Raw genomic sequence first — 22,869 nt, 5'->3', positions numbered from 1 at the left:
CGTGTGAGTCTTTGATATTTGTACGACTAAATTGATCTCGAAACAAGTTTCACTCACCGGACAAACAGTCAATATTTTATTTACATGGGGGAAAAAAAGTCCATTTATAAAGACACATTAAATACATTTGATCTGACATCAAAAATGCGTATGCTGAGAGTATCCATTGTGGTTGAATGACACGTCAAAATGCTGTAACTTAACTAAATAAAAAAATATCTGAACTCTGTGGGTCGACTGGTGTAATTCACACGACACGGTCTTCAATAACCCCGATAAAAATCCAGCATTCATGACGAAACGCATACCGAAGTTATAACGTGCACTGGTGATACGCGGAGGCAAAATAAACAAATCTCTTGTTGCGAACCGTCGATACTTTGCTCATAAATTTCAGCATAGTACGTCTCCTGACACACTGAAGTTCACACAGTTACAGCATTGGTCTCGACAAGAGCAACAGTAAAGAGCGATTACAGCATCGATATATCAGGACTAATTAGAAAACTAGATGTGGTCATAAAATACTAAAGGGTATATTCGAAAAAACGGAAAATTACAAGCAATAAAAAAAAAAAAGCAGGCGAAAACAATTCAGTCAATTTGAATAGGCTTGGGTGAGAAAAAGTTTCCTACTGCATATCTTTTTTTTTTCCTTTAGCTCATGTGGCGAAAAACAGTGCAAATCAACAGCTTTACATTCCTTTAGTATTCATACGTCACAACAAATAATTTGTCTGAACGCAGCTTTAAATAACTCCCAGTAGATGATTCATTCTATGAAGTAACAGGTGGCATCTGTGTTTACGTGAACGCTGCAGGGACTTAAAATGAGATTTATGTGCTAAATAAATATTTATTTTTGATCATTCATCTCTAAAGATGGTAAAATCTTTGTGGTAAGCACAGTATTTGATTACAGGTAGGTACTCACTATCACAATACATTCTTTTTCATTTAAACGCTTTGTGAAGCCGTTTCCAACTCCCATGACGACGTCAGACACAGAAGACTACACACTCGTAACAAAGTCTCACAACGACACACCGTTTTCTTTAGTCTCCCACTGACAAAGATCTGCTTTACATGCAGCAAATGTTACTCGGACTTGGCATTTATCACCAGGTTCATCTAAAGTGATTAAATTTACCACTTGACCTCTTGAGATTCTGAGCTGAAATGATATTTAAGTGCAAAACATTCACTGTATTTACTGCAAGCTGTAGAAAACACAGGGAAGGGCAGAAAAAAAGAACATATGAGGCACTGGAGAGCATTCATACTGTAGCAGGCTGTGCTTACAATTATCTCGTAACTGATCAAGGACCAAGGTTCCTGACTGCAGACTTTGAAAAATCTGAACATGCTCCAAGAAAGTGCATATTATCAATTAAAGAGCTTCCCCAGCAAGCTGAGAAAAAACTTCGGAGTGTAGGCACGTCATGCTCGCTAACGGTGGAAACCAAAGCAGTGAAGACATGTCAGAGAAATGGCGTCGATCCACCAGGAGGAGTCAGGGAGCGTAGTCGGGTTTGTTTTTGTTTTTTTTAGCACAGACACACACAAACACACACACACACACACACACAGAAGGCTATGACCCAGAGTTGTGCAGGTTTGGGATGGGGTAGAATTTGGACACTCGACTCTGCGTGGTGGGGTTAAGGCATTCGGATTCACCGCTCATCTTAAAGAAGACCTCCTGCTCCTGCAGCTTCCGCGTGAACTCCTCTTCCAGCGCCTGCAGGAGGCAGCAGATACAAACAGCTGAGTTGACCACTTCAAAGATCATACCACAAGAAATATGAGAATCTGAGAGCAGGCGGGAGTTGGATACTGATCATGGAAAAGAGAAAAAGTAAACAGACATTAATTATTGAGTTGGGAGAGTAGACATGTACCTTCTTCCTGGGTCTTAGCTTCTCTCTCCACTCCTTTATCTCTTGGCTGTGCTCCTCATCCAGCTCCTTCAGCTTCTGGGTCTCATGTTCAACCAGAAGGTGACATTTCTCATTCTGAAAGAAAATGTGGGAAAACAAATGAATTAACCTGTCGTAGAGGGAATACACTTTTATTATTTTAAACCAGCAAGGTGATTAAGGTCTTCTGCTTCTTCCCTACTGTTTCATTCCTTTATTTCAAGTAAACACAAACAGATGTACATCACTGATTAAATTACTAATTGAACTTATTATTAAAAAACACTACTTCATCATTTATTTTCATCACTGAATCTTCTTTTTGATTAAGATATTTTATTTATTTCCTTCTACCCTTCAGCCAGTCATGTCCCCTAACTCCTAAGCCAACAATCCCAGCAGCTGCTATCAACTTGAGCCATTTAGCTCCTGTTAGCTAAAGCAGGAACGACGCCAAAGTCGGTGCCAACTAGAGGCTGCTGCTGTAACAAAACACACACACAGAATCTTTTATCTGGAAATGTGCAGGACTGACAATGCCTGATGTAAACTATCAATATGGCCGACAGCAACAGGCTCTTACACCAGGAACAATATGAACGATTACAGCGTGGCTTAATGGGATCAATAATGGAGAGGATGATAAATAATGGCTATAAAAGGCTGGCAGCTGTAATATTTACATCAATTTAGTCTAATATTACACACAATGCCCTAATAAGTAGGCTACAGATAAACAATGTCATTGTAAAGTTACATCTCAGTGTCTTTTCAAGAACTTAAAAGTCATAAAAAAGGCTGCTTTCATGACAATAAATGAATAAAGATTTTGTAATGAGAAGCTTAAGCACAGTTTATACCTCTGTAGGACATGGACGCCTACGCACGTAACCTACGCTGGTGTAAGCCATTTATACTTGTGCACTCGTCAGTCTGGCTCGCTCGGTAAAAACACCACCAAAACGCTAGTAGTCACTGTGTCTTTTTTGCCCGTCGGGTTAATTTTGTTTCTACTTCCTGCTTCACTTTCACTGAATTTTTCACCAAAATTTCGCTGAAGTCATCTCCGAATCTTATCAGTTAACCTTTCTTCGATGTCCTCCATTTCCTCTATCTTTACTGATCCAAAACAATCAATTCAAAAATTGTGGAGGTGGAGAAGAGGCCAGAAATACTAAAGCGGAAACACACTACAACTGAGCGGACCAATCACAGCTCTGGGGGTCTGCCTCACCGTGACGCGTAGTTACATATCTGGGGAGGTGCACATCAGGCTAAGGCATTAGGGTCCGGGCTGATGCCGTAGCTACGACGTGCACCGCACATAAGGGTTAATCATAAAATGATTTAAATAAATGGACTTTATATAATGATGTATTTACTTTTTATTTCATTCTGAAAAATCCATGAAACTCTAAATGAATTTAAAGACAAACAGATAAAATGAATGCGAGTGTGTTTTGGCCCGACCTGCAGTTGTTGCAGCTCCCTGACGTTGGAGTCACACTGCAGCTGCAGATCTCTCATCTGGTTTTCGTGTTTCTGGTGTTGATGGAGTCTCTCGTTCTTCTGCCTCTTTTCTTCCTGCAAAGCAAACTGGAGCACACAAACAAAACACGACAGACAGCTTTAACAGCAACACCTTACAACACAAAACACTGCACCTCACAAAGATATTAAGCGATTTGCTGTTTTCATTCAAAGCTGGTAATTTGGAAGGTTATTTGCCACAGTGCCAGCACAAAGGACAACTGTTCACTTCAAGACATAATTTACACTGACAGCACCACAACAATCCTACTTTTCACCATCTTCTTTTCACGTATCCGTTTTGAAAGTGGATTCAAATTACATCTTACTGCTGTATTTAGCTATATAGATTTCATTATTTCATTATGGCGTGTGTTTCTACTGATGCAGAGAAAGGAATACCTCTAAATGCAATTGGATAGTCTTAAAAAATTAGTGAGTGAGGAGAGCATATTTTAGGATTCCTCTAAGATTTGTCTTGTGTGGACAAAACTATAGAGAATGATGGAGACGCTTGTGAAATGCTGAAAGTTGACAGGCTGAAATCCAGACAGGCTGTACTTACTAACAAAGAGAGCTTTGTTTGTGTTGGGCAGGTGTGTTTGTGTGCCAGTGTGACACAGAGCTGCTAAAAATAGACGGAGCATGCTCACTCATTTAAAGTGACAAGTAGAAACTGTGAAGTAGCATTTTCCCCGAGTCCACAGTGTGTGTACCTGTTTTATCCGTTCTCTCTCCTGCTCTGGGGTGACAGCACCCGTGGCGGTGATGCGAAGGCTCTTCTTGAACATGGCCATTCGAGTCTTGGCATCGCTGCGTTGGATCTTGGGCAGACGTACTCGCTCTTGATTCTGTTTGTTCTTCATCTCCTCTACTAAACGCTGGTTGTAGCGCTGCATCTGCTCCATCTCCTATTAAACGCACACAGTTTTGTGTCCAGTGGGTTTTATTCAAAATATTGTTCCTTAAAAGTGTCTTCTTGCACGTGCCTTAAATTGCCCCCCCGGGGACAAATAAAAATTGTCTGAAAATCTGAATCTGAAAATCAAACTATACGTTTCTCTTGTAATGTATCTGTGAACTCTTACTTTCTCATGCCTCTTCAGCAGCTGGTGTCTCTGCATGAAGTACTGGTCTTTCAGCTGCTGCTTCAGCTGCTGGTGCTTCTCCTGCAGGTGGCGCTCCTCCAACTCCCACATGGCTGCCTCTCGAGCTGGAAAACACATACACGTATGTGAGCGCACGCGGAAACATCACACAAGCAAGTGTCAGTAGGCCAACATGTACACGCATGACAAGCAGAGATGAAAACAACACAGAAAGGCAACCGGCAGCGATCAGACAAGTTGAAACACGTCAAGTCAACCAGAACGTCTGTATTCTCAGGTGTCTTCATGTTACAGTTAGTATTTACGCTCTTTGCAAGAGAAGGCGGCATCACTGACACACACTTCCTTTGCATAGTGACAGGTTGTTGTTGGTTTCATGTCTGTCTGTTACGAAACTTTGAGATTTGAAACTTGCACAGGATGTGCGAGTTGAGCTCTTCTTTGTCTTGTTTAAAGGTAACGCCCTGTGATGTTTAATTTGTAAAGTCAACATTACACGCATTGACATCATATGAGGATAATATCAGTAGAGTAAAAGATTTTTTTTTTTATCCCCCCCCAACAAAAAATAAAAAACATACAAAGGAGGCTATAGTTCAAGCAGGAATGATAGAAATTTACTGATGTGCTACCTTCGGGTGTGTTAAGGAAACCAGAAGCAGCAGAAGTGCAACCATGCATTTCAGCAGCACATCAACACGGCTTCAAGTTTGTGTTATCACTTGATTTACTAAACACTTACAACAACAATGACAAGATATTCTTTGTGACTTATTTTTAATGCGTCTAAAATCAGTTTTCTATTCCGTAATATAACAAATAAAAAATGTCTAATATGTAGCAGCAGTTCCTTCTCCATCTCCCTACCTCTCATTAACTGCTGCTTATGGTTGAGGCAGTCTCTCTCAATGGTGGCGATCTCCATTTTATGCTGCTGGATGATTTTCTTCAGGGCTCCATCCAGCTCCTGCTGCTGTTTCTGAAGGAACTCCTGCTCCTGAAGAGTCAGAGGGAAAAAATAAGGGAAGAGCGATGAGGACCAACCAGAGAAAAACATGGAGGTCATAGAGAGGGACAGCAAAGAGCAGAGACAGAAAGTAAAAAAAAAGAATGTCACAGTAGAAATCATCTACTGTATCAAAACTGCCTGAAATAATGGCACTTCAAAGTCAATACAACACAGATGTCACTTCATCAACTGGACTCGGTAGAGGAGACACTCAAAGATCATGGATGGCAACGATCCACAATGGAAGTGAAGAGAGAAAGAAAGAAAGAAAGTGAAGTTAACAATTCAGTAAAGATTCAGATTCAGTTTTATGCAAGACAACATCTACAGTGACATTCATATCTTCCAGAGCCCAGAGTGAGACGCCAGAATTAACTATTGATTTAATTCTCTCTCTTTACGCTGAATTTAAAAGTGTTATGAACAACTTTTTTACAGTTAACATCTAAACCCTAATAGCTGGTGGCAAACTACAGGTTGAACGGCTATTACTTAGGTCTAATTAATCATATAATTACGCTAAATTTTGTTGTTATACAGCTGAATTCAAATTAGGGGGTTAAATGGGGACACCATCGTAAATTTAAACTCAACAGAAGTGACTTTTATTCATCCTGTGTCTGTCTGTATTTGGACCTTGGCTGACAGAGACAAACATGGATCGATAACCGCACCGTGCATACCAGACTCCAACTAGGCTTATGCAGACATTATACACCGATCAGCCATAACACAATGACTGCTAGGTGCTGTTTGGCTGTTAAAACAGCTCCAATCCGTTGAGGCATGGACAACACTACACCTCTGAAGGTGTGCTGAGGTATCTGGCACCAATACGTTAGCAGCAGATCCTGTAAGTCCTGCAAGTTGTGAGGTGGGGCTTCCATGGGTCAGACTTCTTTGTCCAGCACATCCCACAGATTGATTCAAACCATTCCTAAACTACTTTTTCTGTTTGGAGGGAGCATTATTTTGTTTGGGGTACGTGGGTGTACATAGTGTGCAACAATGTTAGGTAGCTGGCACATGTCATGGTAACATCCACAGGAACGGCAGGAGACAAGGTCTCCTCTCGGGACATTACCCAAAGCATCACACTGCTTCTCCTGGCTTGCCTTCTTCTCATATAGTGCATCCCAGTGCCATGTCTTCTCCAGATTAGCAACATACACGCACCCAGCAAAAAGAAAAACAAAACATGATTCATCAGACTAGACGACCTTTTTTGCTCTGTGGTCAGCTTTCAATAGTGGACAGATGTCAGCACTGATAGTCTGACTGGTCTGTGGCAATGCAGCTTCAAACAAAACAAACTGAGGTGCGCCGTGTAGTTTAGTTTTTTTGAATCGGACCACAGGGGCCAGCCTTCAAGCCCCAACTGTATCAATGAGCCTTGGCCACTTATGGTTCACCAGGAACACCCCACGCAGTTTTGGAGATGCTCTGCACAGTCATGACAATTTGGCCCGTTTCGACATCACTCAAAACTTCCCACTTCTGCATATTTCCTGTTGCTAACATCAACTTTGAGGGCAAAACGTTTACTTGCTGCCTAATATATCCCACCCACTGACAGGTCCCATGATAATCAGATAATCACCTGGTGATTATTATATGGCTGATCAGTGTAAATACCATGTAAAATACACAAGCTGGATGTAGAACATTTGTGGACTGGTGGAGGAGAAATACTGAGCAGGAGAGAAAGAAAGAACCACTGCACAAACACAGTGACGACAACACTCAAAAAAACAAAACCCCAACGCCGCTCATGCTTACGTGTGTCGTAAAAAGTAAAAACTGAACCATCACAAACTATCCCGTCACTTCACTTCACACACAAATCTATGTATGGGCCAGAGGCGGGAGGAAGAGTAGGAGGAGGAAAGGTGGAGGGGGGAGGGGGCACTTACATCCTGCATCTGAGCGTTGAAGAGTGCGCATGAGGACAACTGAAAAGACTGTATCATAACCTGGGCCACTGCCTGCGGAGGAGAGCACACAAGCGCACTCGCCCTGATCAGCAGCACACAGCAGGCCGAGGATCTCTCTCACACGTAAACACCAGCACTCACACCCATTCTGACGAAGTTATGTAAAAGGTGGGTTTTTCACTTCGGAAATGTTGGTGAGTTTAAGGCTCGTAGTTCTGCATAAATGTTAGCAGGCAGTTAATTAATCGGTTATTCTGTCTCATCATGCTTCAAAGCAGCTCATAAATAGAGCATTTCAGTTGAGTCCAGCTCGTTTAAAAGTGTTTTTGTTACTTTCCATGCTACGGGAGTGTTAATAATCTCAGAGTTATTTTTAAAAGGGGAGAAAAAAAAAAGATTTGTCTATGTAACTCTAATTAATAAAAGATGCACAGGAAGTTTGGGAAGGGCTTTCAGTACAGATGTCTTCTGTGGAAACAAAAGCTATGTCTGCAACCGCTCTCTCGTTCATTAATTCTCTGTCCCCTACGTGATCAACGCTGAAGGGTGCTCTGAGGTGGCCGGTGAAATGAGAGTGGACACTTGTGAATCATCACCACCGTCACAGACTACAATCATCACTGACAAGTGTGCAATGACATTAAACTAATTTTCCACATCTCAAGAGCAAGAACTACATTGTGAGATGTCTCGTAAACAGTAGTTCACATCGATCGTATATTGTGGACATTTTTAAATGTATTATTTAGTTTTAACTTGATCGATGTTTTAAAAAAATATATATAAATGTTAAAATAGGACTTGATGGAACTGATGAGATGCTGGCGAATTATCTAAATTAACCAGTATACAACTAAATGTTCTAGTTCTTAATTTTACATTGGGATAATGACACAGGTGCAGCTGTGGTTAGTGGTTTTAAAAGCCTGCCACTGGAGGGTCACCGGCCCAAATCCCTGGACTGACAGAAAGAAATGAGTGAGGGAGGAGTGAATGAGTAGCACTTTCCCTTTAATGTTTAATGTTTATCAAGAGTGTAAAGCGTGTAGGATGACAAAGTACTTTACAGACTTGGTGGCCACACCTGTAGGGATCGACTGTACAGGTGTTTAGTACAGATATGTAATGGTGAATAATATAATGACATATACTAAAGGGACAGCTTCCTGATCGACTGTTTAATGTTTAACTGCTTAATAGGTAGCAAACGTGGAGCGATTACAGACACAGTCATTCTTTGTGTCCGTGTGCATATGTATACCGTACAATAAATCTGATTACAGGAAGAGAGAAAATGAAGATAAGGACAGAAAGAAGCCACCTCTCAGCCTTTCACAGACTAAGAGAGGGAAGGTGACGCTTTACCTCTGCAGTCTTGAGGAGCGATAGGTCCTCCTTTAAGCGTTTCATGAGCTCTTTTCTCATGTGTTTAGGCGACTGTCCAACTTCCTGTTTGACCTACAGTGTGTGCATGTGCAGAAACTGGTTGATGCTGTAAATTCTGAAAATCTAACAAAGGCGTCCAACAACATGCACGGTAGGAGACATGCACGGACCCACTTTGAGAGGAGAGATACTGCATCCAGCCACCAACTGATTTTAAGTCTGCATGCTTAAATCCCGTTTTCAGAGATTGACAGAACTGTCAGTTTGAATTGCTTCGAGTTAGATTCATGTCAAAAGAAAGATTTGACTGGCAGAAGATATTAGTCTCAAAAACAGTTCCCTCTACATGATTTGCATTCAATTAAGTCCCACAGCCATCAGTATGATTATTTTGACTCTTTAAATTAAAGCAGAGTAACTGACTTGGAATTGTTTTAATTTCACGCTAATATACAAATCAAACATGTTCAGATCTCTCTACTTATTAAGAACTATGTCAGCAAATAACCATTACTTTCTTTAATGATAAGTGTGTTGAATATTTTCTTCACTAACTTTTTTGTTTTGTTTGAAAAATGTCTTGGTGAAAAGTCAATGTTCGTCATAGTTTACTAAAAGCTAATCCTCACATATGAAATTAAAACCTAAACCATTTCTCATAACAGTTATTTATTAACTTCGATTTATCAATTGATTGTGACGGCTGTACTGTAGACTATTCCATATCAGTTACTCTGATGCAAGGCTTTTATTGTTTGACCCAAATGAACCCAACACCACAAATCTTTCATAGTTGGCCATCGACCATGACCAAAGCCACCTCTCACACACTCACACAAGAGACACGGTTAGTTAAATACACAGTTTCAGTACATTTTGTATAAACAATACAACATTGCAAAACAAACATAACAAGAACACATATTTTATCAGAAGGCAAATGCTTGGACTTTTGCACATAACAGCAACAAAGTACATAACTGAAGCCTGAAGCAACTACACCCTGAAATATTTTTAAGCGCTCTACAAATATGTGAATAGCTGACCCAGAAACCAAACTGGTAGCAGCACAACCAACCAAGGCGTCATAATGCAAACTGCCTTACTGCCATATAAAAAAGCCTATAAAACTGCAAGCGCAACCAAAGGCACCCAGCAAAGCATTTAAATAGAGCAGAGACAGAGTAGACATAACAAGACTAAGACACCGTCATTAGCAGGTATTAAGCTTAGCCTGAGACTTATCAAACAGTTTGGTAAAAATAACAAATACGTAGATACTAGTAGCAATGTATTTCTTAGGAGGCAGACAGAAGCTTTGGGGCAGATGAATAATGGAAGCAAAAACATGGAGCGAGCAGCATCTAGAAAAAGGTAGCACAGTCTGTCTGTTGCTATCATTTGCACGCATACTGTAGGAGCAGGGCACGCTACTCCCATAGGATTAGTAACACACAGCCAAGTAAGCCACCGGCTAAGTTGTTAAACACATGCACCATTTAACAGCTCGTATATAAACGACATGCATGCTTATGAAGTTGCCCTAGTTAAGAGCTAATCAGCCCACTAAAGCCACTTTCACATAGCAACAGTCATGCAGGACGGTACCTCTTTCTTCCGGTTCTTCAGCATATTTTGGAACTTGGAGAGCTCCTTGTCTTGATCCGCTTTGATGCGTTTGGCTTCGTCCCGGAGACGGCTGGTGTGATCCTGCTCCAGTCGCTCAATGGTCTGCTTCTGCTTCTTCTCAAGGTTCTCCACCTCTTGGTCATACTGACGCTTCTTCGCCTGAACAATCAAAACACACCAGCATCAGCCTGACAAGATGGCTCTAAGCGTGTCATTAAGGGTTAAAGAGACTTGTATTTCACAATACAAAAGCTAAATAATAAATGATAGAGAAAGACTTGTGTCAGGCCTTGCCTTATGTAAACCGCTCTTTTAAATTTAGATCAACTTGAAACTGCTTGTTTCCTAGGAATTGGCCAAATAAAAAAAACAAAAAAACAAAACATCACACCACTGCAGTTCAAAAACTCTGACTCACAGTAGTTTCCTGTTCAAAGCGCCGGTAGATCTGCTCTCTCTGCTGCTGCAGCTTGTTGCTCAGCTGCTGCTGGGCCCTCTGCTCTTCTTTTTGAAGGAGGCGCAGCTCTCTCAACTCCTGCCGCCTGAAAAAACAATATTCAATCAATAGTGTAGTCAGTCTGTCACAGTACTGACTCATCTCCAATTTAGCAGTTTATTCACAAATTAATTTAATCTGTTTTATTAGATAGGCTTATTCGATCTATTTTTATTCTGTATGTCATTTTAACATAGACCCAACAGTAAATATTCAGATAGCGCTTGTCGTAGCAGGATGTCTCATGTCTTAAAAAGGTAATATTAGGAGAAGACAGTCATTGAACGCAGCGTTAATCATGGGAGATAACCCATCTGGCATTCGTAAAAAGCTGTGGGAGCTGTGAAATGGCCGAGTACTATTTAAGGCAGACATGCTAAATGGGTCGTCCCATATTTAGACCATCAGTATGTCAAGCAGATTGGATACAGACGTACCTCAGGAACCTCATCTCCTCGTTCTTTGTGTCGTTATCCGTCACTATCTTTGATGTGGTTACACTGACCTCCACACCGTCCACCATGAACTTTCGTGTTTTCTTCAGAGTCTTCTTCTGACGTTTAGACTCCTAACAATGAACAGGAATGTTTTCAAGGCTCATCAAGATAGTGTTGATAATAAGAGTGTAAGTGAGGAATAGAATATATTACCTGCAAAGACAGAGAGCCCCCTTCTTTGCTCTTTGACAGGAAGCTGGAGATGGACAGATTGAGGTCGAGGCTGCTGCTATCAGCAGCAGAGCTGCTTCCAGAGTCAGAGTCCTTCTCCCCATCTGGTTTGACCACAGCTGGGCTTCCTTGCTCCGTCTTCGTTTCTGAATCGGTTTCACTCTCCAGGACAGAGACAGCATCCTGAGAGGTGCTTTCATCTGGATGAGTTGCGTCTTCCTTCACTGGGACTTCTTCAAATGGGACCACTTGCTCTGAATCCTCAGAGGAGTCTTTGGCTTCATCACTGACTCCATTTGTGGATTCAGTTGGTGCTTGTTCCTCCACTTCATCCTTCCTTCTAGTCTGATTATCCTGTTCCGGTCGCTCTGACTCCTCCTCCTTTGACTTCTCCTCTGGCTGACTTTCTAAGTCCTTGTTTTCTAACATCTTAGTCGAAGACTCATCCACACTTGACTTTGTGCCTGTGTCTCCATTTGTATTTGTGTCCATTACATTAGATTCTATATTCTCTGTGTCCACGTTAACGGCTGTGCCATTAGCCATGTCGTCTCTCGTGTCCTCGGTCACCTGGTGTTGAGGCGTCTCATCTATGTTTTCTTCTTTTTGTGTGACTTCTTCTGTTATGGATTCATTTTTTTCTGGTGTATCTTCAAGATGCTTTTGTGATTCTCCAGATTCTTCTGCACCTGTTGCATCTTCTTCTGGCTTCACCACCTCTGGCTCTTTTTCTTCTTCTAATACTTGGATAGGTTCATCCGTCTTCTTTTCTTCAGCATCTTTCTCTTCCTCCTCTGTTTCTTTACCATCTGTAACAAGTTCTGGGCTGACCACAGTATCTACAGGTTTTTCTGGCTGTGACACCACAGGCTCAGCAGGAATCTCTTCAACTTGATCACGTTCTGGTTTAACCTCTGTATGATCTTGTGAGATAATTTCCTTGCTGGACTCGATTACTCCAGAGGCCAGGTCTTCATTACTGACATCAGACACCTCCTTGAGTTTCTCCTCCTCTGTCTTGTCTACCTCGCTTGTTCCAAGTCCTTCATCAGACAGCTTATCACTGTTTCGGTCCTCAGTTGGCTCCGCCTCCACCTTTTCGGTAACTGATGTAAGAGCGGAGGGAGTTGGTGGGACTTTGTCATCCTCTGAGCTGGCTACGCTGGCATCTGATGGTGCTCGCTTGTGTCCAGGACCAGGTGTTTCAGGCTCTTCTTCCTCCTCCTCCTCTTTGCTATCCTCAAGCTCTTCAAAGACTTCAGCTTTGGCCTCGGCTATGAGCTCTCTGAGGGGTCGGCTATCCGTTACACTTGTGACAAAGGGATGCTACAGCAATGGAAAGGGACCCAAGAAATAAAAATTAAATAAAAACTGTTGGAAACATTTTTTTATCGCGTATTGTTTCTGCATTCAGTAGGTTACATTTCAGTCTGTACACACAGTTGTGTACTTTGAGTGAGATAACAGTAGAGAGTGACTAGAGTACGGAAGCTCACCTGTAGAAGCTGTGGAGCACTCCACCTATTGTCCACATTCTTATCAAGTGCTTTCCGCAGAAAGTCTTTGAATTCTGGTGACCTTTCAATAAGAAATGTAACAAAATCAGTTTATTGGTCATCATACAGAGGAAGTCCCTGGATCCTGCTTTGTTGAATTAATACCTTTACGGCTCCTATAGTCATTCACTTAAGCATTAAAGATTCATCATGCTTTCACACATTAAAACACTCTACATATCCTTATCTCTTATCCGGAAACATTCCAGCACCACCTCTCCAGATATCACTAGCACGCCAGCTCACCAGCGAGAGGGATGCATGAGAGTGGGCGGCTCGGACTTGGCTATTTTCAGTAGCACTCTCATAGGATTCATCTCGTGGTTGGGTGGTTCAATCTGTGCCAGCTCGATGAGGGTTACCCCGAGGGACCAGATGTCTGCCTTGTAGTCGTACGGACGGTCTTTGGACGTTTCGCACATCACCACCTCTGGGGCCATCCTGTAAAATTCAGTCAGTGGGTTTGTCAGCGTGCGTCTATGACAACTTTCTGCTTCCTAAGGCTGAACTCTCTTTAATTTTCAAGGTGAGAAAAGGCCCAAAAAATAATGCGTGAGCACATTTCAGTCTGGAACTTGAAAGACAATTATGTGTTTAAAGCAAAGGTCACCCAAGACTCAAGTGCATTTAAATTGCTGCTTTTTCCATTATCCTTCACTCAGTTCTAATTTTTATGATACTCTAAGATGATTACCAGATGAAAAGGGGCGAAAGTCTTCTTGTGTGACTTACCAATATGGAGTGCCGATGAAAGAATCTCTTCTCTGTAACGTCTTGGTATTTTTAGCAGACACCCCAAAGTCAGCTGAAAGCAGAAATGAGTTATGATTCTTCAGTCAATCAAACTTAACTGTGTTAAACTGGGATTCATCTAGAACAAAAAAATATAAAATAACATATAGCAGAATGTGCTTCTAAATATGAACCCCAATAGTAAACAGAAGAACCTAAATGTTTCCTTTCATAATGCTCCATCATTGTTCACACTGCTGCTACCTGTGCAGCTACTTCTGCCTGCTCTCTTTTTCTCGCACCACTTACAGTATGTACAACGTTAGAGAGAAAAATAGATCTATCATTAAGTCCTTGGCGACTGGCTTGATAATTACTGTTTGCTAGGCTCTGTCATGACCCTCTGCCTACAGAACATGAATCATCGGGGAGCCAGCAGCTATGGATGCTACAGCAGCAGCATCAACACTTTCACTTTCTGGATTATTATGTAACCAATTCAATCCCTCACCATCTCCAGTACATGATGTAAGTGTTGAATAAAATAAAGTCAGTAAGAAAGTGAGGAAGTTGTTAAATTGTGTTGAATTTTCAGAAATAAATAAACAAGAATCAGCTTGGTTTGTAACTTTGTGAAATTGATGAACAAACACTGTGTTTTGCACTTGTCATTGCTTTCCTTTACATCACATTGCTTCACAATTGGTTATTAGCTTTTTTACACCAATTAATGTTAGACAAGGACTGCATCATGGTTTATATGCTATAGCCGGCTTTGCTGTTGTAAGCATTTATACTTGTGCATCAGCATCGTTCTGTAATTACGTTGGTAGCTAGTCAGCTGAGTTTCTCTGAGTGCTTTACACAATATTGAGTGGAACAGAGCGGGGAGCTAATAAATGTTGATCTACATTTACTTTAAATGAAATTACCACAGAAAAGAGAAAAGACATCTAAATAGATGGTGAATGGGACAAAGAAGCAGGGAGGATTTTCTGTGCTTGTCCAGGCATTGAGACAAATTAATGAGGAAATACATTTTGGACCAATCACAAGGTTACATTTCTGGGGAGGTGCAAATCAGACTACAGTATAGACTATGGAGCTTGATGCATTTATATCTGAGAGAAAAATCTACAAAGAGACAGCTGTTGTTCTGTGCTGTACTCTAAATTGTGCTTAGCTAGAACACAAGTGGTCCTTCCTCAATGAATAATCCCTAATCCCTCCCCCTTACTATGATAAATGGAGCAGCAAAAGATGAGAGATGTTTTACCCAGTTTTACATCTCCTTCCAAGGAGAGGAGAATGTTTCCAGCTTTCAAGTCTCTGTGGATGACCTTGTTCTCGTGGAGGTAGATCAAGGCATCCAGGGTCTGCTTACACACCACTCGGATCTGTGGCTCTGTCAGGGGTCTCTCCAGTTCTGTGGATGACCATGCAGACAGATAAAATGTTGTTGTTGTAATTTTTGTGATTCACAATTACAGACACAGAAAGGGCCATCTGGACATATAAACATCCAATTTAATGCCTTGGTGGTAACCAGTAGCAACTGGAGAACAAAACTCCACCCTTACATCAGCCAGCATGAATGACTGGACAAATCTAGGTGAGTCACAACACAGCACAGCAGAATGGCAACTGTAAGAAAGGGTGTTGAGGTGTTTCTTCAGGCTTCAAAACAAGACAGAAACTGCATTCAGCAGAAGTGGTCTAACCGCTCCTTGAAACCTGAGCTACAATAATTACACAGTCGGCCCTCTCCAAGTGGGGAAAGGGAAAAACATCCCACAGTGGAGGCTTCTGGATGGAATAAAAAAGAGCTGGCACTCGGGGATGGAGCAAAGAAAAACCCTCCAGAACTTTATAGTGTTTTTCTGTTTCCTTCAGTGAATGAGGGGACTTACCCAGCATGATGGCATCGACTGCACCACCCGCACAAAACTCGATCAGAATCTGCAACGTAAAACAAAAGAGAGAGAACGAAAGAAGTCAACATTTAAATACTCCCGCTGCACATTATTTGCTTAAACAAAAATAACTACCTTTTTATCCATGTAAGGTTATCCATGGTATTCTATGTAACAGTGGAGTCATTCCAAGAAGACAATCAATCCGATACTAAACAGCCATACTGAGCATCCTCTATAGTATTCAAGGACAATCTCTAGGATTCACTTCCAGTTGAACAGAAAACAAACTAGAGGAAGTGACAGGAATCTTCCCTCAATACGCAATTTTTACAAACTAAAGTCATATTCTTTAGAGTTCAACTGCTTTCTGCAAACTGTATGTCCACATATGACTCACATCCTACATATGTCATAATACTTTCTGTTAAAAAAAAAACAGTTCCCCATAAACCCTTACAGTACATTATGGAGAACAAACCTTTAATTCTCTTTCTTTCTGGGACTGCAGACAGCTGTGTGTGTGTGTGTGGGGTGGGGGGTGGGGGGTGGGGGGGGGTACTGAGATGAGTGGTACACAGTACAGATCTTCTGACGCGATAACGCGGCTTTGTGTCGTTAACTCAAATTAGACTCTGGCAGGCCGCCATAGTATTTACATTGGGCGGAAAACCCTCAGGTGGCAGTGCTTCACATAAACCTAACACCTTTCTGTAATACTCTTATCTGGGTGTTAAACTGACAGCTTTCTGACCACGGTTGTAGGAGCTGATGTAATGTACCCGGCCAAATCGTCCGTATTGGCTTTGCCGGCACTGAACCTGGGAGCTCAGAGTATCATATGATCCACAAAAATCAATCAGAGCTACAGCTGAGTGAGCACCACCCTCTATTCAGAGAGTCAAACAAAGAAAAGAATCAAAGTGGCTGCTCCTGTTCTGCACACCAATTTACAAAGCTGTTTCACTTTCACCTTGCTTGACAGGTGTGCACAACTTATAATTTCTGGTTAAACTAAGAGATCCTCTGTCTGTGAGAAAAAACAAGGACCATATTACACATTAACTCAACACATGCAAAGCAAAGCCAGTTACACATTCATCATGCTGCCTCTGGCGGGGGCCAGAGGGACAAACGTTGCATGAAGCTCTGAATAATTCACGGACACTTTCTCCAGCCACCAAAACCACTCCATTATCTTCCCATAGTTGCGGCCTGTCCACAAGGGACGGTCACATGACACCACCTCCCAGGACCTAATTGCTTGGGGCCTCTTACTGTGCACGGAATGAGATCTACTGACCATGTATTAAAAACTGTTCTCTCTGCTCCCTGTAAAACAGCTGGCTTATGAAGCAGATCAGCAACTGGGTTTTTACTCTAAAAAAAAACATTTTAAATTACCGTATGTGTCATTTGTAATATTATTTTTCTAGCTAGCGACTGTGACTATGATCCCAGGAAATCCTGCAGCAGAACATGCTGGCCTGGCCTTGTACCAACCTCTGACTGTAACTGGGTGACATGATCAGCTTTAAACTCTTCAAGACAACAAAACAAAAGCAGTATTATCCTTTAATCAAATATTTAAAAAGCATTACTAAACAGTGGTGAATGTGTGAGACTAGATCCCCTTGGCTTTAAATCAACAACGACATATGAGAAAAAAAAGAACGCAATATCAGGGTTCCCACTCCTAACCTGAAATTATTTTCCAGGACTTTTCCAGGACATTTTCAGCTGCTACAGAGACAGGTTATCATGTCATACACTAATACATTCCCCTGTCCCGCTCATTCTTTGGAATGATACTAGCGACACTGGCACTTTTCAACTTACCGTAGTCCCGAGTTTTGTCTCTAGGCGCGGGATCTGAAAAGTCGCTAAAGCCAGAAATTCTCTGCTAAAGCTAGCGACAAAATCAAATTTGATTTGCTGGTAGTGTCACCTGGGGCGCTGCGCTGGCTAGAAGCAGAGAAGCTCTGTGCCGTATGTCGCCCAGAAGACATGCATGCGCATAACTTTTAACCCGTTTGTATTCGCTCAGAAGGTAGGGGGAGTATAAATAATTTTCCAGGATAACTTAATAATTTCCAGGACATTTGACCTTTTTTCTCATTTTCCATATGTTTTCCATGACTGGAAAATTGGTCAATAATTTTCCAGGTTTTCCAGGTTTTCCAGGACGCGTGGGAACCCTGAATATACACTCTCAGTCAGACACTCACTTACCCAAAGTTTGTCTTCAAAATAGAAAGCGTCCAACAGTTTGACGATGTGATGATGGTCGCAGGAGGCCAGGATCTCAATCTCAACCATGTAGTCCTCCAATTCATCCTCTGTCTTTGTGTCAATAACCTTAGCAGCGGCCAGGGTCCCATTCTGCTTGTTCTGAGCCTGCAAACAACATTGACGAAAAAATAAATAAATAAATAAACTGTAAATGATTGAGTACATTCCCACAACACAAAATGTATGAAACAGGAAAGGAACGGGAACAGAGGCATTGTATCCAAGAAAGCCGGTTGGTATATTTATGATATTCTTGGCTGGACTACAGAATAATCTCGTATTACTTTGTAGTTACGGTAGAAAAACCTCCCTCAACAATAACAACATCTTATATGACAAGAAATATTTTATAGTTTGCGAAAAGAAACACTCGAGGATGTCATGGCTTGTGTGCAGCTTATAAGAATTCCCCAGAAGACTGCATTTCTATAAATACATCTTGTAAGGACTGATGGCGCGTCATTACAGTCATAAAAGGATCATTTTAACTTTCTGAAGTCAAAATATTTACATTACAACCCATCATCTTTTGACAGACTCTAACAGAAGCTGATTTTGTAAAAACCTGCCTTTCCTTCCTTTTCGTATTTGCACCTATAGTTAGGTCAAACATCAGATTGGGCTTAACATGTATGTGAATCTATATCTCAAAACCTTCATTCCTTATTAGGCGGCCCTCAAGAGACTCGATTTATAAAAACGGCCACAGACCCAGTAAAACAAGTAGCTATGAGGTTATTTTAGGGCCAGCCCTGGATGTGATGTTTATGGATACAGACACAATCTCAGGGAGTTAAGGAAAAAGAAACGGGAGGGAGTGTTATTATGACCAACTGCTGCCGAGTGTGTCAGACCCTATATTTACACAGTCCTGACCTGACTCACTTTCTCTTTGTTCTGGGCGACACCTGTCTGGCACAGGCCATCGCTACTAGTGCATGCAGTACACAGATTCGATCTTAGCTTCACAAGCTTGCAGCTTTCGGTGACGTGTTACACTCTGCTCACCTGAATACGACTCTGACTCGCCAGTTCATGAGGTACGCCGGTGAAAGGGAAATGCATTCTAATAAAAGAGTCCCGCACTAAATCATCGCATCATTGACGGTTATGGTATTCAGCATTTGTTTAAGAGAACTGCTGAGTCAATTGTATTTTTATTTTGGAGGCAGTGATTTGTATTGTCAGTGGGCTACGCTAAAAAAAAAAAAACTCTTCTGTGTTCAGTTCAATACACATTAAAACTTGCCAATGTTTTCTCCATTAATAAGACTGCCTTGCACAGTAGCTAATAATTAGACTTTTGTTTCTCATGTGACTGGTGACTTGGTGGATTAATAAAGTTGGATTAAAAAAATGACATAAGCATTTTGCCAAAAAAAATGTCTGTGACACACCTCTTCTTTCTTCCTTGCTAAACTTATAACAGCTGATTCACACTCTGGTGGCGATTTCTGCCACCCCGCCCAAAGGAGGCAGCCATTAAAAGGCAGCCTGTGAAATATCTGATGAAATGCACAGTGTGTGTTGATAGTAATGTGACCAGATGAAGGCAGGTCTTTCCCATCTTGTAATGTCTGGGAACGGGGAGTGAGGTGTACTACGTTTGCCTACTGTACTATGAGAGGACGTGAAACTCTCCTGGCAGAGTCGCTGTAAGCAAATCAGCTAACAGGACTAGGAAACAAATGAAGGCAAATAAAGATGCATGGGTCATTAGCCACATTATCTGATCACAAGTGCTCCAGGAAGAAACAACATAAGAAGAGTAACAGGGATCACCGCAATACACGCTGTACTCAACATCTCTTTCCTTTCCTGAAAGTTGTTTTAACAGAGCTTGTATTGAAATGACGACATTTAACCTCCACTCCAGCTGCAGGGACGTGAACACCAGTGACCTTTTCAAAGGCCCTGGCACAAGGTTGCAAACCACATCTTTAGAAATCACTACTCTCTTGACACGTTCTCACCAAAACCAGGAAAGCCCCACACAGATTGTGTTTGTTTTGCATCCTACCGTACTGATGCTGCATCGTGTCGCGTTTTCGGAAAGAGATAATTCAACGTGGCTGAAGTGATTTTACTTTTAAATACAGCTTTTTTCCTTTCTTTTACGATTAATGAATTTTAAATCTATTAAAGAATATAAATAAACACAGCTAAACAAAAAAAAGAAAATTAATGGCAAGAGTCCTGCACTAAATCCCCTATCATGACTGTTCAGGTCATGTTGAAGCAGAAGATGTAGTTTGTTGTGCTGTAAAACTGTATAAAACAAAAAAAGTGTTTCCCTTATTTGGCTTTGCCCATTGACTAAAATGGGGTTGTCAAAATAACAGAAACACGTGTTGCTGCTCAACAGCACTACAAAACACAGCCTTCAAAATGAAAACACAGTTGAATCAACATCTCTCAGTTGTTTTAAACAAATGCACAATACCATAACCTTCACGAAGCTAAGATTTATTGCAGGACTGTTATTTTGGAGTGTATTGGTTGGTTTGGTAGGTAATGAACTGGCAACTTGACTGTATCATCCGCCTTCTCTTATCAAAATTCATCAGGCTCCAAATAATCCAAATAAGGCTTACAAACTTTACTAAAATTAATCTGACTTTGAGTGTGGCATGCATACAAGATATTCTAATCAAACAATACTCTATGGCCGTCTCTAACATTCTGCGAAAGACACTGGGTTTGTTTCTTTTATATTTGTAATAATACATTAGATCTTTGCACCTTGTGACCCATGACACGGGAGAGAAAAAGTTGGGCTGAATTTATGTGTATAGTCGGGGGACATATGCATTCTGAGCATAATCTTTAAGGTGTGATGGACTTTCATCTGTTATTTCAGACAGTACAAGCTGACATTAGTTAGGCCACGATTGTTTATTCTGTGGACGCGAACCACACCTTTAACAGTTTCACCAAGGCCAAGTGCAACTCAATGACATGTGAAAGTCATATAAATAAGCTGACAATGTAATGTAAGCTTACAGAATAGGGTGGAAACCCTTTGACACACTTACAGGGGGGAGTTTAAGCTGCTAGCTAACAAGAAGACACAGCAAGCAAGGAGATAACTGTTGTGAACTGTCGCAGCAGCCAGAAAAAAACAAAACAAACATGTTAATTAATGGAGATCAAGTGGGCTGTATTTTAGAGGATGTGGCCTGGAGAAGAGCTTCTCCACCACTGCTGTCATTTTAAGCTTACATCTTATGACAACATGCTACATAGCGGAAGCCAAGTGTCTTGAGAAAAGGGTTAGTAAACCGGAGGGCGGATGAACGTTAACTTACCTTGAACACTTTCCCAAACGCACCATCTCCCAGTTCACCAATAATGTCCCAAATTTCCTCTGGGTTGACATCTCTGTGTACATGCTCGTACTGCTTCTTCTTCTTGTCGGGCCCCAACTTGAATATCTTCCGAAAATTGAAGAAAGACATGTTTTTTTTTTTCTTTCCCTGTCACTACAGTGCTGTGGATGCGGTCTCGTCGGTTATTTCCGCCAAGAAAAATATAACGGCTCCTCCCGACGCGGGTCTCGAAAGGCTATCGGAATAAGAGCCTGCAGGCGTTAAACGAAGGCAGACAGACCGGTGTCGTAGCCATTCAGCTACGATAATGTCAATTATAACTTCCCCTCGACGACAGTTCTTCGCAATCACATCATAGCTAGCAGCCTTCGCAGGACGCTGGCGGCGGCGGTGGAGGTGAGGGATACAGAGAAGAGTTCGCTGTTCCGCTAGGGAGGCTGTTTCCGTTTTAGACTACCGAATTAAAACCGCAAATATCGAGATCCCACTAGAAGCGACATTTATTTTCTATCCTTCAGCTGCGAAAAACGGACCGTGAACGGACCTCATGCTTCGGTTGGTTGACCACACTGAAGTTAGCGGACTAGCATCAAGCTAGCTACGCGCATAATTAGAATTTCCGTTAAAACCCTTCAAAATAAAATCCAACGGGCGTACGAGACATTGATTTAGTTGATGAAATTGGCAAATACAACATTACGAACACGTTTAATTCTAACACACGTGCAATGTTATATCAGATTTCTAATGAAAGCAGGCATTGGGTGGCAAATTTTGTTTTGTTGTGATGAAACAAGAAAATGGGCGCCTTTATCTTGGTGGGTGGATATAACCGTTTCCGCTGTCAGTTGGTCTATCTACAGGTAGCTTGACGCAGTTGGTTATCGGCGTCTATTTCCTGGATCTCCGCGGCAGGACGTGCTCTGCTCGGCGGATCAGCCGGGCTCAGCCCCCTCGACTCCACCACGCATGGCACTTCGTCATGGAGAGGAGAAAAATGGTAGTTGTTTTAGATTGTAGCCCAAATTGGACCCATTTTATGTCAATAGGAGGGACAGAGTTTTGGCCAAATAGGTAGCCAGGGAAATGTGTTAAACATATTAAACATATGATACAGGCCTGTTAACATTAAAAGTTATTGCAAAATCTCTTTTTAGTAGGGTGGTAGTACACATCATTTAGCTTTGGAGCAGCAGTCACACAGCAGTCACATCAACTATAGATACAGTCCTTTTTACTTATTTATTTATTTATTTTTTTAATTTTAATGGTGGGTTTTTCATGGTAAAAAACAACAACAACAACAAAAAAAAAAAAGTGAATAACTACAAAAAGTTCAAATGCCAAACTCACAACCACCAATATCA

General features: G+C 41.5%; 1 protein-coding gene across 5 annotated transcripts; it reads right to left on the bottom strand.

Moving 5' to 3' along the window:
• Positions 1–63: 63 nt before the first annotated feature.
• Positions 64–22,360, bottom strand: slka (STE20-like kinase a). Of its 5 annotated transcripts, XM_084561286.1 has the most exons (19): positions 21,482–22,360; positions 18,114–18,278; positions 15,879–15,927; positions 15,245–15,394; positions 13,969–14,041; positions 13,483–13,677; positions 13,177–13,258; positions 11,663–13,006; positions 11,450–11,580; positions 10,935–11,058; positions 10,496–10,675; positions 8,867–8,959; positions 7,481–7,552; positions 5,426–5,555; positions 4,538–4,662; positions 4,166–4,360; positions 3,390–3,515; positions 1,902–2,015; positions 64–1,741 (listed from the first exon to the last, which is right to left on the bottom strand). In XM_084561286.1, exons 1-19 carry the CDS (start codon positions 21,629–21,631, stop codon positions 1,595–1,597), a joined length of 3,645 nt encoding a protein of 1,214 aa, XP_084417412.1. In that variant the 5' UTR covers positions 21,632–22,360; the 3' UTR covers positions 64–1,594. The 5 variants fall into 5 exon arrangements, 4 of the variants coding, with proteins under 4 accessions (XP_084417412.1, XP_084417413.1, XP_084417414.1 ...); XM_084561287.1 differs by lacking the exon at positions 7,481–7,552; XM_084561288.1 differs by lacking the exon at positions 8,867–8,959.
• Between the last annotated feature and the right edge of the window lie 509 nt (positions 22,361–22,869).

Source organism: Chelon labrosus (genome assembly GCF_963514085.1).
Source record: "Chelon labrosus genome assembly, chromosome: 15".
In the NCBI taxonomy this organism is placed as follows: Eukaryota; Metazoa; Chordata; class Actinopteri; order Mugiliformes; family Mugilidae; genus Chelon; species Chelon labrosus.
This window is presented reverse-complemented; position numbering and strand designations above follow the sequence as displayed.

Excerpts from the sequence above, each read along its gene's own strand:
- slka (XM_084561286.1), bottom strand. The coding sequence starts at position 21,631 with ATGTCTTTCTTCAATTTTCGGAAGATATTCAAGTTGGGGCCCGACAAG. Across the intron at positions 4,361-4,537 it reads TGCTGAAGAGGCATGAGAAA|GAGATGGAGCAGATGCAGCG; the intron begins GTAAGAGTTCAC and ends TGCGTTTAATAG. Across the intron at positions 3,516-4,165 it reads AGAGAGAACGGATAAAACAG|TTTGCTTTGCAGGAAGAAAA; the intron begins GTACACACACTG and ends TGTGTGCTCCAG.